This window comes from Daucus carota, chromosome 5 (genome assembly GCF_001625215.2).
Source record: "Daucus carota subsp. sativus chromosome 5, DH1 v3.0, whole genome shotgun sequence".
In the NCBI taxonomy this organism is placed as follows: Eukaryota; Viridiplantae; Streptophyta; class Magnoliopsida; order Apiales; family Apiaceae; genus Daucus; species Daucus carota.
This window is the reverse complement of record NC_030385.2, coordinates 11,043,683-11,058,344: the sequence shown is the minus strand read 5'-3', so window position 1 is coordinate 11,058,344 and position 14,662 is coordinate 11,043,683. Positions and strand designations below refer to the sequence as shown.

The 14,662-nt window shown below is 32.8% G+C and overlaps 2 protein-coding genes and 1 non-coding gene across 3 annotated transcripts; 2 read left to right on the top strand and 1 right to left on the bottom strand.

Annotated features, from left to right (window-relative positions):
* The first annotated feature begins 692 nt into the window (after positions 1-692).
* TRNAK-UUU (transfer RNA lysine (anticodon UUU)) lies at positions 693-765 on the top strand. Its single transcript has one exon. It is a non-coding gene; the product is annotated as a tRNA-Lys (tRNA).
* Positions 766-6,521: 5,756 nt separating this feature from the next.
* Positions 6,522-10,084, top strand: LOC108219876 (farnesyl pyrophosphate synthase). Its single transcript, XM_017393431.2, has 12 exons — positions 6,522-6,813; positions 7,231-7,255; positions 7,439-7,551; positions 7,659-7,745; positions 7,841-7,957; positions 8,320-8,408; positions 8,496-8,547; positions 8,791-8,886; positions 9,221-9,265; positions 9,371-9,460; positions 9,549-9,620; positions 9,748-10,084. Exons 1-12 carry the CDS (start codon positions 6,700-6,702, stop codon positions 9,874-9,876), a joined length of 1,029 nt encoding a protein of 342 aa, XP_017248920.1. The 5' UTR covers positions 6,522-6,699; the 3' UTR covers positions 9,877-10,084.
* Positions 10,085-10,456: 372 nt separating this feature from the next.
* On the bottom strand, positions 10,457-13,922 carry LOC108220725 (F-box protein CPR1). The gene is made up of 4 exons (XM_017394575.2): positions 13,789-13,922; positions 12,271-13,436; positions 11,056-11,134; positions 10,457-10,738 (listed from the first exon to the last, which is right to left on the bottom strand). Exons 2-3 carry the CDS (start codon positions 13,413-13,415, stop codon positions 11,095-11,097), a joined length of 1,185 nt encoding a protein of 394 aa, XP_017250064.1. The 5' UTR covers positions 13,416-13,436; positions 13,789-13,922; the 3' UTR covers positions 10,457-10,738; positions 11,056-11,094.
* Between the last annotated feature and the right edge of the window lie 740 nt (positions 13,923-14,662).

Genomic DNA, 14,662 nt, shown 5'->3' with positions numbered 1-14,662 from the left:
AACTTTTCGTGCAAAAAAATTATGAGTATCGAACAATACTAAATCATTGATAAAATGATGTAAAAAGTATAAGTATAAATATTAAATTATATATTCACTCGTGTTTCACGCATATATTTAAAAAACTAGTATATTTGTAAGTGATGAATAATTAGAAAAATTCTCGATCTGATTTACTCTAAAAAAGAATACGGAAAAGAAAGATGAAATATGTAATGGTGTTGTTTGGCCGGGTTTATAGCTCAGTTCCTATAAGTCAGTAAGTGCTTATTTGTACGCTTTATGTAACTAATTTGTAAGTTAATTTCCCACTATAAAGTCAAGAATATGATAAGTTGAAAATTCTAATTTTTTGCCGACTTATTATTATTTTTAAAAATTGATTTTATAAATATGTAGAGGTCCATTTTAAAAGATAATACATAATAATTTATCATTATATTAATAAATTTTATACTCTTGTAAACACACACACAAAAAATCTCTAAACACACAAAACAAAATTTACCTCTTACTTATAATTAACATCTTATTTATAAATGATAAACACTTTATTAAATTACGTCAAAACATCCAATGAATATCTAAATGCATAATTTTGAGACGACAAAATATGAGGAGGTTGGCATGAGTAAGAATCACATTTTGCAGGGACAATGACCAATATAACTTCCAGCAAATAACAGTATACAGCCGTCTTAGCTCAGCTGGTAGAGCGCGTGACTTTTAATCCCGTGGTCGTGGGTTCGATTCCCACAGACGGCGAGTATATATTTTTAAAACTGTACTGTTCCCGTAACACATCCGCCGGCGCCTTGCACTGACAGAGGATACTCGCCTGAACAGGTTTTTGTAACTTCGACTTGGAACAGGTTTCAAAAGGCATGCAGTAGACTAGTAGTAGTATATATTTTTGAAACTTTAAATTAAAAAAGTAAATATAAATCATCATTTCGACCAATTCTAATAAAATGGAAATAAAATAACAGTATACTCCCTCCGTCCCCCTGAGTTATATAAATTGGGGGACGGACACGCGGTACGGATTTTAATACTCCTGTAAAGTACAGTTATTTTTATGATTTTTAATTTCTGAATAAAAGTTTGAATGTTATATTTTTATTTAGAAAAAAAAATTAAAAATAAGTTATAGAACTATAGTTTATAAGAGCTAGAAGGGAATGTCGAGCAGTGAAAAAGAAACGTATAGAATTAAATGGGACAGAAGAAATAAAATTTAGAATGTGAAGTAACACATCAAATCCTGTCATTTTTTTTTGAGAGCATCAAATCTTGTCATTTGAAATCCATATCCAACCATCTCATTTAAATTTGAGATTTTGAGATGAGGGGCTATTAAAGATACAAAATTCACAAAGTACTAACATATTTTGAAAAATAATAAAGTATAAAATAAAATTATATATTTATAGGAAATATTTCTTTGAATACAAATTTTGGTACGGAAAATTTAATATGAATTTAAACGACTTACTAAAAATTAACTTATTATTCAAGAGATGATCAAATATACTCGCATGTTCTTGAAACGGGGTTAACTCTAATATATTATACTAAGCAACCAATATGGATATAATTTGGTTATATTTTTTTGATTTGATCATGTTGTTTTGGTCATAATTATTCTTTTTTTAGTAAAAAATCAATTCAATAATAAAAAATATATGACATCTACAAAAACATTCACGTCGAACAAACGTAGAACGAAAACAATCGCTGATTAACCTATTCTTCTTGGAATCACGCGATTTGTTGAAGATAGAATATTTACCTATACATCTAGTGAAGTTCATCCTAGCTATCGACCATATTTGCACATCCTTAACAACTTTTATCATTAAATCAAAAATCATATCCTCTCAAATAAAAGCAGGGAAATAACCAAAACTCTAACCAAGGAGAGAAACAACCTAACTTTCACTTCGAAATAATAAATAAACCTTAGATTTGGAGCGAGATCACAAAAACAAGAGAAATCTGATATCCACCCGCTTGAAACAGAGAAGAAAGACAATAAAATCTCCGATGGTTTTAGATCTAAGAATTTTCTCGAGAATAAATCTGGAGCATAACCACAAAAACAAGAGAAATCGGGTTGAAAACCCACCCGCGTGGAAGAAAGACGACGAAATCTCCGATGATTTTAGATCTAAGTGTCCCGAGAAGTAGTATTATTCAAAAACTAAGAAGAAACAAAATAATTAACTGATTTGGGCTTTCCACCGTTGAAAATCGATGGAAGACCCGACAGCTACGACAAGAGAGAGTCTTAGAGAAAAAAGAGAAAAGAGAAAGAGGGTTAAGAGAGAGGCTATCACTCACAGATGCTCTTGATTATAATTATTTTTACCTGAAAAAAATTTAACATTAAAACACTCTCTTTTTATGACTACAAGTGTAAAAAGTTTCATACTCTTTTACTCCGAGATCATTAAACAGTTTCAAAAATTAAATACTCACAAGACAAAATCTCCATCATTACCTTTTTAAATATAACTAGCCTTTAACCCGTGCGAAACACGGGCGGATATATAATTCGTAATTTATTATTTATTATTTATAATTTAAATTTTAACATTATTTTATTAATATTTTAGTATTAACGAATTGAATTTTAATTAAATTATATTATTCCACTGACTATATTTTCACCCGATTACTTGAAAATGGACAAACCTTAATCTATATAGACACACACACAGAGGATTTTAGTACATTTAATCCGAATTTAGTAACGTAGATTTAAAAATAAAAAATATCAGAAAATTCAAATCTTTTCCAAACATAGTCGATTGTGTAATACCTTTGAAAGATTTAGTAAATCAATCGAATTTCAACATAATTTTGTAATTTTGATTTTTTGACAATAATAACTTTTAAGATTAGAGTTGGAAAAAGTTATATAATGGTTCGTGTTTATATTGAGATTGAACACGTTAAAGTTAAAAAGAGTTATATGAAGGTTCTTGTTAAAAGAAGCTATTCAAAATTGTATATTTATAATTTTATTTATAACATCATTATAATTTTTTTTAATGAAATATTATATGACAATTGATTGTTTTTTCAAAAAAAAAAATATGACAATTGATTGTTATGAGTGTTTTTAGGATTTGAAACTGTTTAACAATATAATACTAATAGACTGCACATTTGTAGACTTGTAGTACCAAAAGGAGAGTACCAAACCAAAAAATATAACTAAAACCTTGGATTACAAATTATACCCATGTTGGCTTATTATAGTATAGTATAGATTTATAATTTGTTAAAAAATAAAATAAAAATATTATCAATAACATATATAAATATTGAATTTTTTTATAAATATATGTATAACTCCTAGAAACAAATCGAGAGCTAAACAAAAAATTTATATAAATAAGTGTGAATCTTCTTAACTTTAATGTCTTCCGGTTCAAAACAAGAAATTATCATGTAAGTGATTAGGGATGTGAAATGATCTAATTCGTTCCGGGTACGCTCTACTCGAGTATTGGATCATATAATTTCTAAGCTGTCCAGCTTGGAATCAGGATATTTTATTCAGATTTACACTGATTTCAAGTATTAAGAATCCGAATATGGACTGAATACGAGTCAATATCATATTTTCTATTTTTTAACTGAGCAGTTTATGATTCATATTAGCCGAATATCATCCACTAATATTAAATATCATTATTATTTTAATTATTCAAGTAATTGTCATTTAGTCTAAATAAATATATAATAAATACAATTTAAAACTTATAAAACTTAAACACACACACACACATGAAAATGATATGCATTATCACGGTGTATAAACCATATTTTATTTAGATTTAAACTTTAATAAGATTTAAATTTTTTATAAAATGAAGATTATTTACTTTCAAATGAAATGGGTTAAAAATATAATATGTATATGAGTTCGAATCGAATATGCACCATGGATCATTTCGGGTATTCGAGTAGGATCATATTATAAAAAATAATATGAGACTAATTTGAGCTGTTATATAAGTGCTCATATATATGATCATATTTTATTCGAGTTAAATTTTCGTCAAATTTGGATCGTATTCAAAATAGGTATGAGATATTTTGAAGTCAGATATAAGTCGAGACACCGAACAGTTCGGATCGATTATTTTTTAACGAAGCTTTTGCAAAATCTTGCTGGTAAAAAGTGAGTTTATCATATGACATGTGGGCAGTGAAGAACGCACTTGAATGATTGCTGGCAAACTCTGTACTGAAAATAGTGATAATCTGATCAAAATTGTTACGATTCTTTGGGGAGTTTGGTGGACGAGGAATAGATGTGTCTGGGAACGTAAGACTGTAACTGATGAGATTGTTGTAACATGGAGTTCTAAATAGATTTCAGATTGGAGAGAGATGAAAAACGCAAATCTCAAAAGAGCAATCAAGTGTCTAAGCCTACTAAGGATCAGATTTCAAGATGATTTCATCCCCTCCTGGTATGTACAAAATAAATGTGGATGATTCCGCTTTTTACAATGAAAATCACTTCTCCGTCGGTATGATGTTGGTTTTGTTAAGAAACAAACAAACAGGTAACACATGTTCTAACTCGTTGATTTATTGATTTGTTGTTTCCTCCATCGCGTGTGTTGGAAACGCTTTTGTTTGATGTTTAACTGCAATAAAAATCTTCCTTTATTCCAAAAACAATAAATATGTCATAGGTGATGTAGTATAAATGTATGATCTTATTAAATTATTTTAAAGGTAATTTTTATATACATCATTAATCTTCTTATGCGGTCTTTTCCAAACTAACTACTGCAATAAAGTTTGAAGATGTGAATTATAAATGGCGAGACAGATCTGAGATGTGGACCTATCGTAAGTGTACACTCTCCCCCCTCCAATTCCATGAAAGGATGCTATCTTTTAATTTCCCCTTTTATTTTTGTTCGCAAAATTGTCTTATCCGGTGGACGCAGATGTAAAAACTCTCGATATCTACACCACTCGCACGATTTATTACTTTCATTTGCTACACTCTTATACGCGTAGAATTCCAATTACTAATTTCATTTTTTATCAGAAAATTTATTTGGTATACATTGCTATCAAACATGGAATTGATATATGTTCATCTGACTGATAAAAAAATTAATATTGACAATTAAAAAAATTTAATAGAAAATAGTATATTTTAAGTTCCAGTTTCCAATATTTGCAGCTATGACAAAAACGTACTGTACTACCCATAGAAGGGAGGGGAGGAAAGTAAAATTTGGTGGACAAAGGAGAGTGGAAGAGGGGGAAATAGAAAGAAAGCATGGAGCTGCGCAATGTTTGCGAAAACAACGAGAAATGCACAATTATCTGCTGACATTGTTTATAATTACACGTGTAACATGGCAACCTTATTTTTCCATGAAAATTGAAGATAAAAAATGCAATGAATTGTCATATTATGTGCAAAAGAATATTACTAAGTCAAATAAATAACAAAATAATTTGCCTTTCGATTATAATTTCTAGCCGGAGGTCGGAGGACTTGTCCTCCTACCTACCAATTTTAAGTGATATGGAAAAAAAGAATATTTCATCGTGTTCACTGTTCCCCAATTAAGTTTTTTTTTTTTATACAGATTCCCGGATTAAAGTTAAAGTATATAGTAAAAAGAAAAACTAATTGGACAAAAGAAGAAGTGGGTTCTTGGACCCGTCATTAGAGTCTGTATGTTTGTGAGCAGCTCCGATATTCCAATCCTATTCGAGCTTGTATACGAGTCTTTATGTTGATGGATAATTAAATGAGCTGGCTCGACTCAACTTGTGACTTTAAACGAGTTGAGTTGAGGTAAAAATTTATGTTCGATTAAAATTAATCGAGCCGACTCGACCGGCGCGTTAAAATAGGTTTTTTAACTAGGAGGTGTATTCGATTGATTTTAATAGATTGTTTTTAGTGTATGGATTTTAGAGGGTGTATTCGATTGATTTTAATAGATTGTTTTTAGTCTATGGATTTTAATGAATTGCATGTGATTTTGATTTTGTGTGAATTCTTGATAAAATGTCGCAGAGTTGATAGGATTAAGTCTCATGAATTTTGGCGAGATTTCAAAAAACTTAAAATATATCAAAAAATACCACGAAATCAATCATTTTATGAAATCTAAAAAAAATCCATCAGCATTTGAATACCATCAGATTTTAAATAATTCCAATTGAATATAATCGGATTTTAAAGCATAATTTAAAATTCTAATTGAGTATCACCAGATTTTGTAACATAATTTAAAATCCGAATTGAATACTTCAAGATTTTAATGAATTTCAAGCAATTCCAATCGAATACTCTCAGATTTATGAATGAAAAAATGTTTTAAAATCTCAAATCAATACACCACTCTAAATTAAATTGACCGACTCGATTGATCTGGGGTCGAATTACGCCCGGCTTGAAACCGGTCGGGCAGCCGAATCACAGCCCTACGAGCTCTCATCTAGCATCCTCTGAACTAAAAGTTATGACTCCGCTGTTAGTTGTTTGTGTTGTTGTTGGCGTTCTTGTCCTGCTATAAATACTTACACACACGTCCACTCTTCCTCGCCATCCCCTGTCCTCCTCCTCCTCCTCCTATATTATATTATCATCATATATTTATACATAAACACAGTCTTCATATTCTCAATCACACAATCACAATGGGCGGCGATCTCAAGGCCAAGTTTCTGGAGGTCTACTCTGTTCTCAAATCCGAATTGCTGAGCGACCCTGCCTTCGAATTCACCGATGATTCTCGCCTCTGGGTCGAAAGGGTATGCATATCTTCTCTTCCTTCATGCATTTCCTACACGCATCCAAATATCACTCATTCTTTCCTCACTTTTTGCTGTTGGATTCTCATCAACTACAACTCTTTTGCTTGTCTAATTCTTAGATGATTTTAGTGTGCTGTAAATTTACATTACTGAAGATGGTATGCAATGTTGAATTATTGGATCTCGCCATGCCCTGTTGGGTTCTGGTTTTAAGTCTGATTTGAATCTGGCGATGATTTAGGACACTACTTGCTAACTTTATACTCCACAAATGCTGCGGTTTTTTGTTCCTTTGGATACAAATTTACATGTTGGCTTGTTTGTTTGTGTTCAGCATTTTGAGATGTGTTCTGTGAATTCTGTCCTATTCTCTTTTTCGATTTTTTATATGACTGTGTATCCTTTCCATTGCAGATGCTAGACTACAATGTGCCTGGAGGTAGGAGGATAGTAATTACGATAATAATTTATGTATTTTTGGTCAGAATTGGATTCGGATCTAGTCGCCTGATTCTTCTGCAACTGGATTTTTTGCGAATGGGGAGCAAACTTGGACTTGAATAGATTGTTTTGGAGTCTGAATTTTCATCTCACGCTCTATGCTAAATTGTTTTGTTCACAGGGAAGCTGAATCGGGGGCTTTCTGTTATTGACAGCTACAAACTGTTGAAAGGACAAGAACTTGATGATGACGAAATTTTCCTTTCAAGCGCACTTGGTTGGTGTATTGAATGGGTAAGCTCTCTGGGTGTACCAGTCGATGGTCAAACATCTACTTCTTGTCATGGTATAATTGTAATTTAACGTTGGTTTCGTGTTTTTTAATTGACTAAAAATGGCAGCTTCAAGCTTACTTTCTTGTGCTTGATGACATTATGGATGGCTCGCACACACGCAGAGGTCAACCTTGTTGGTTCAGAGTGCCCAAGGTATGAGTTTATTAGTAGATGTTCAATCTGATTGTTAAGCATGTAACTGCAGCGCTCTAATTCCTTGACTGATCAGTCTCTTTTGTGTGTGGTAGGTTGGTATGATTGCTGTCAATGATGGCATTTTGCTTCGCAACCATATCCCAAGGATTCTAAAGAAACATTTTCGGCAAAAACCTTACTATGTGGACCTGTTGGATCTATTTAATGAGGTGAGAATTCCTGCATAAATGATCACTATATAAGGATTTACTAATCAACACGGGGGTTTGTTTGATAAAAAGAATTTAAAATTTTCACATGCTATAAACACTACAAATTTTTACCCAAAGCTAATGCAACAGTTTGATAATGCAATATTAATAGTGAATATTAAACAAAGTTCTTGTTGGAAAAGTAATCTAGAGAAATGCTTAGAGCTGCAAGTGTCAGACAAAGTGTTTTTTAATGCCATTTTACATTTATATTGTAGCAAATAAGTAAATTTTCAATATCGAAGTTCTATAGTGTTATTATACACAGGCTATAGCTAAGGTTTAATTAATTTAAGTGATTATATATATATCATGAGCAGGTGGAGTTCCAGACAGCTTGTGGACAGATGATAGATCTGATCACCACCCTTGTAGGAGAGAAAGACTTGTCTAAGTATTCATTGCCTATGTAAGTGCTGGATTTCTTTTATTTTTTACATTAAAACATTTCTTCTTTTTTCACTTTATTAAGTATAAGATTGGTGTTCTTGTGCAGTCACCGCCGGATTGTGCAGTACAAAACAGCTTACTACTCATTTTATCTTCCAGTAAGTTCTTGTTCTATATAAATATCTTCTCTTGTATTTCTGTTTAGAATCCCCTTTTACACATCACTTGCCGACATTACGCCTGTTTTGCCTTTTATATTGCCCATTTTAAGTAGTATCTAATTTGTGAAAATTAACAGCCCCCTTCAAATTTTTTTTGAAGCTTGCTGTTAATTTAAGTAATTACATGGCCCCATGTTTGTTATTGTTTTGCTCATCAAATTGGTTGTATGTCTTATGCAGGTGGCCTGCGCGCTTCTTATGGCTGGTGAAGATCTTGAGAAACATACTAATGTGAAGGACATACTTATTGAAATGGGAACGTATTTTCAAGTGCAGGTAAGTCTTAATGCTCCATGTACCTTTGTTGTTCAGTTTTAAAGAACTTTATATAATCTTAAGAGACAACCTAACTTTATTTTAAATTGTGCTCCAGTCACTCGGAAATTTGCCTCAACTTGCGTATATCTTATATTTATATATACATGATTCATTACCTAGCACCCCCCCCCCCCCTCCCCCCCCAACCCCCAAAGAACATAAAATATGTGCATGCATCGGCACATGGAGAGTAGGTGCAGTCTTGTTTGTCACTAATAATAAGAATTTAACAGAGCTTAATTATGTTGCTTGTGTCAATGTGTGCTATTTGATCAATTCTCTTATCTTTCAGGACGATTACCTGGATTGCTTTGGTGCACCAGAGGTAATTGGGAAGGTAAAACTCTCTTGACTTTTTGCTACTACCACTAACATATTTGATCATTTGTCTGTATCGGTCATCTTAGATTAATGGATATCAATGTTTCTGTCCATTTGACAGATTGGAACAGATATCGAAGATTTCAAGTGCTCCTGGTTGGTTGTAAAAGCACTTGAACTTTCTAATGAGGAACAGAAGAAGTTTCTATATGTAAGTTCAAAGGAACATCCTATTTGTAGTCCTCTACTCTTAACATTTCTAACCCCGTGATGGATCTTATTGATTCTTTTTAAAACAGGAAAACTATGGAAAGGAGGATCCAGCCTCTGTAGCTAAAGTGAAAGAGCTATACAATACTCTCAAGCTTGAGGTATTTACAAGATTGTTTCTAGTTAATTCTTTACATTGCAATCTGTGGAGTGTCAAACAAAGTCTGGTAGCTTCGAGTTCCCAGTTACTGAAAACTGAATGCATCGTTTTCTTGTTTGTCTTTGTAGGATGTATTCGCAGAGTATGAGAGCAAAAGCTATGAAAAGTTGATCAACTTCATTGAAGCTCATCCAAACACATCTGTGCAAGCAGTGTTAAAATCATTTTTGGGAAAGATATACAAGAGGCAAAAATAAGAGATGGTCTCGTAGCCACCCGGTCAGATCAATAGTGTCAGAAGTCCCTGTGTTGTGATGCTTTCTATTGTCATTGTTATGGGCATCCCATATTTATATCAGTTGTCGTCTTTTTCAGTGTATTGCAAGTCAAGATGTATTGTAACAATACATTTGTTTTTCCTGTTATTTAACTTTTACAACTAGACTAGATTATTTTGCTTGGACACATTTGGTATTTACATTACTGCAATCCCTCGGTTTTGGCTTCTTCTCACATATGGTAATTATGCTCAGACAACTGATACAATATTTAGAGCAGATAAGAGCAACTCTAAAAGCGTCATTATAAATATGGATGGACAAACCTGAAGCAACACCAATTATGTGGTCGTTTGGCTTAACTTAAAAGAAGTGCTTATTTTATGTGTTTCGATAATTGTTTTGGTACCTACTTCACAAGTTACACTTGGCATTAGCAGATACTTATGTACATACTATGCCTTCTTACTGCACTCACTGAATTATATAGCATGTCCCTGCTACATAACGAAATTAGGGCAACACACAAATACCTCTTCCTAATTAAACAAATAAGCTCTTTACCCAATTCAGCATATATATCATGAAGACATCAATTGTTATATTTAAACAAGCTAGTAAAAATAACAGACGAGATCTTAATCATCATACTGCCAGTTGCATTCCATTCTCAAACTCACAGTGTACTTGTAACACATAAACACTTGCCAACAACTCAAGTTACAAAAGGGGAGGGGGCAATAAACACTGACAAAAACATTAACATATGCATCGCTCAGGTGAACTCTCAGTTGTTCCAAACACGATATAGAGCTCTACTTCCCTTCCATCTAGTGCATTCCTGCAGCACAAACCATCTTTGTCAAGTAAGAAATTCAAAGTTATTATACAAGTTATTTCGATTCATAACATTTTACATCCAAACATGTTCACTGTTCCAATACAATCTGATTAAGTCGGATAGCTCATTATAATGATTATCGACTAATGACAAACTTTTACTGGTTCAGAACCTACATAAGTGCATAAATGTAAAATGGTCAGTGCAGAGGAAACGAAGACTCAAAATTTCAACAACAACAAGAATAATAATAATAACAACAACAAAGATGGTATAAAACCTACTGACAACAAAATTTGATTCGGAAAAGGTTCTACCTTGTCATCCTACTCATCCATATTTGTTCCTACAAGATCTTACAGCCTCAGTTTGAATCCCTTGGAAAGGAAATCATCTCTGCAACAGATACAGTCAACAGTTGGTAAGAAAGTAGTTTTGGCTTTAGCTCCAAAACAAATTATTCAACAACCACAATTAATCAAAAGATACACTCAAGTCAGTAACCAAAACGACAACAAGAAAAGAGGGAGAATGCTGTGTGATTAGCATGGTCTAGACAATAATACTCCCTTTATAATAATAAATATGCATCAATATTGTATAATACTAGTTCAACAAGAGAATAATATGACACAAATTATGCCAATTAATATGCATTTTCATATTACCCAATTTCTAGACAATTCAAAAATAAAGAACAGAAATACTTAACAACTTCTCTTCTTGCTTTTAGTACAGAGTAGGGAAGCATTGTTGCCTCTAAAAGTTTGGATGTAGGAAGCAAGTATAACTAGGGATGGAGCTTTCAAAGTACCCAACATAATGTAAGTGTCTGACTTATAAGGAGCAGACAACATTTACTGACTAAAGAAATATGATTTCAAGAACTATACAAAATCTAACAGTAAATAAAACCTAATTCTGTTAAAAGGAACTAAGGAAGCGGCACAGATAACATCAATTACTTCCATAACTCCATAGACAGCTTGATTAAAAAGTAAAATGCAGTACCATTACAATGACAGTGATATGAACTAATAGTACCATACCATGTAAATGATAATCTCATTTCAAGTGTATGCTTCAAAGTGATTAAAATTGGGAAACTACAAAAATTTACAGCAGGCTCCATTAGAGGACACAAAGGTGATATTGCCTAGAAAAGATGGCTCTACATATGTCTTTACACCAAATTACAACACATGAAAGAAAGAGAGCAAGAACTCACATATACCCAAAGTAGGGCACCTAAAATGGACTAGAAAAAAAAGTCTCAGCCACAGTAGTGAACCACCAAACCAATGGAAAAACTAAAAGCATACTACAATATATATACAAGACTGTGTTTGTTAACTCTTATCAAGTATTGGATTCATGAAGCGTACACTACAATGTACAGCAGATAAAATAATGTCAAATTGATGTCCTTGCCGTTGTGATTTATAAATGACTAAAGTCTAAAACTACTAACAACACGATGATTGCCAGAGAAGCACTACTTTAAACCACAGAAATGGCAGAACAAATTTTACCTCCTCTTTTGTTGTTTTATCTCTGGTTTGTCTTGTGAGGGCTTCTGCAGCAGCTTGTCCTCAGTGAGCTTCACGAGACTCTCAGTGTAGACATGTGAACTAAACTTATTCGGAATCCCACGAATCAGAAAATTCTTGACAGCTTTCTTTCCAAGGTCATACCAGACAAGTTTCGAGTTGTCCACCTCTAAGAGCACACTTTCACCACTCCTGGAAAAGTAAACTGGTCGGAAAAATCTAAAAGGTTGAGTGCGGTGATTCTCCACTGACAATAGTTTAGACCAAGGAATTTCCGCCCCAGAATTATTCATAAGCCACAGATCTGTATGACAATCAGGGTATGAATCAATAATACAAAGTGATCTTCCATCAGAATCAACACATCTGGTACTAAAACTGATAACAGGGCCCTTCATAGCTGGAATAAGGATCTCTTTAAACTGATCAAGCCCGAGATCAAAAACAACAAGAAAATCTTTGCAACATGTGTCATTGATATCCACCGGCTTGTTGATGCCCAACCAATACAGAGCTCCATCTGCAAATGCTCCCGAATCTCTTGTGAACCGAGTGTTACTAGGAACATTATGAATCTGTTTCCAAGAATTGGTTTTAAGGCTGTAGACAATGGCCATAATGCCACGAAACTGAATAAAACAATCTGCAATCTTGACGACCTTGTAATCATCATTAATATGATCATATCCAAAGCCACATACAGAAGACTCATTATAATAGAAAGAACGCGGAAACTCCTGTGGCGCGCTAGGTATCATTCTCGACTTGTTGGTTGCTGGATTAATAAGGAAAAGCTGATTTATGTTATTCTTGGACACACAAACTAAACCATTGGCAGCCCCCTGAATACGAGCACCCACAAGAAGCGTCTTGAGCGGATCATTAATTTCAAGAGCAGTCGCCTCATCCTGAGCAGCATTGAAACTCGCCAGGTAGAAGTTTCCAATTCCAGCAGAGCCCCTAATAAGGAGACTTCCAGCACCAGCATTTGCACTAAGATGTCTTTTAACAAAGGGAGTGCTATCGATGAGAGAGCACCATCCTTTCGACACACATCTGGCGCGGAGAAGATCCTTGACAGGAAGGCGAATGAGTATTTCATCCAACATTTCACAAGGAAGTGACATTGTAGCAAGTCTAGGGTTTAACTGTAAGAAATGAGAGTAATTAGTGTGAGTGAGCATTATAATAGATCATACTATTAAATACTACTCTATCCGTACCATTTTATATAAACCACTTTATAACTACACATTCGTAAACTTTGATACTCAGTACCTCTTTTAACGTGGTTAAGATTAAGGTGAACATTCATTTTTTATAAACCGTACTAGTTAAAAGTGGCTCGTACAATTTGAGACGGAGGGAATAGTAATTAGTGATGGTGAATTTGAGTTGATAATAGAAAGCATAGTCTACTCTACAGCTACTGCAACAATGTACACAACCGTAATAGTCGTATAGGAAAGAGACTAAGAGAGAGGGTGTAAATAAACTTACCTTACTCTGTGTGATAAAATCCCACTGAACTTGTAGCTGAGGATTGAAATGGTGCCCTAGTTTATATACACTCAGCTGCTCCCAAGACAACACTAACTTGTGTCTTCGTCCTCTCCCAATTTTTTGCCTTTTGATCATATACTCTTGTTATCATATTCACTTGATCATAAATTGAATATACACCGGTAGAAAAGAAAACAATTACAAAATTTTATTATTAAGATTATCTGCATTCTTAAATTTCACATTATTTTAAAATTCTGATATTTTTAAATATAAATTATAATCAAATTTTGATCATGAAAAACCAGATAAGTTGAAAATTATAACAGATATGAAATATACATAAAGACTACAGATTTCATAAAATTTTTATCGTTTCCCCTAGATCCTGGATTATTGACGGCTTTGATCTTATGAAACTGTTATCTTCTCCCGAATAACTCTTGATTTTTGACATATATACAAAGAATATAAGATCATCAAACACAAAATTTCAAAAAAATGATTTAAAATTAAAAATAAATCAAAATTTAATTTAAGGATGTAACATGAACAACTTACTTGTTTTTTTAATTTTATTATAAAATAAATAATTTATAAATTTAAATTTATTATTATATTTTTAATAAATCATAAATCATCTACAATATAAAATCACATATTTTAACATGATTTTGTAAATAACAAGAAATTTATCATTATTATTTTAATTTTTTCAGAAGTAGACAGGACTGAGGGGTAAACGAGTATTTGCTCATTTGGAATACATATTTTAATTTTTACAGGAGGGCTAAAATAGTAGTTAGTCATTTGGAATACATATTTTGGAAGAAAAAGAGACTCTAACATTTTGATGCACTTTACCCAATTT

What these genes read in the sequence shown, in the direction of transcription:
- LOC108219876 (XM_017393431.2), top strand. Translation starts at nt 6,700, where the DNA reads ATGGGCGGCGATCTCAAGGCCAAGTTTCTGGAGGTCTACTCTGTTCTC. An exon ending in TTGGTTGGTGTATTGAATGG is followed by an intron (nt 7,552 to 7,658) that starts GTAAGCTCTCTG and finishes TAAAAATGGCAG; the next exon opens with CTTCAAGCTTACTTTCTTGT. An exon ending in AACAGAAGAAGTTTCTATAT is followed by an intron (nt 9,461 to 9,548) that starts GTAAGTTCAAAG and finishes TTTTTAAAACAG; the next exon opens with GAAAACTATGGAAAGGAGGA.
- LOC108220725 (XM_017394575.2), bottom strand. Translation starts at nt 13,415, where the DNA reads ATGTCACTTCCTTGTGAAATGTTGGATGAAATACTCATTCGCCTTCCT. An exon ending in ATAAAACAACAAAAGAGGAG is followed by an intron (nt 11,135 to 12,270) that starts GTAAAATTTGTT and finishes TATCTGTTGCAG; the next exon opens with AGATGATTTCCTTTCCAAGG.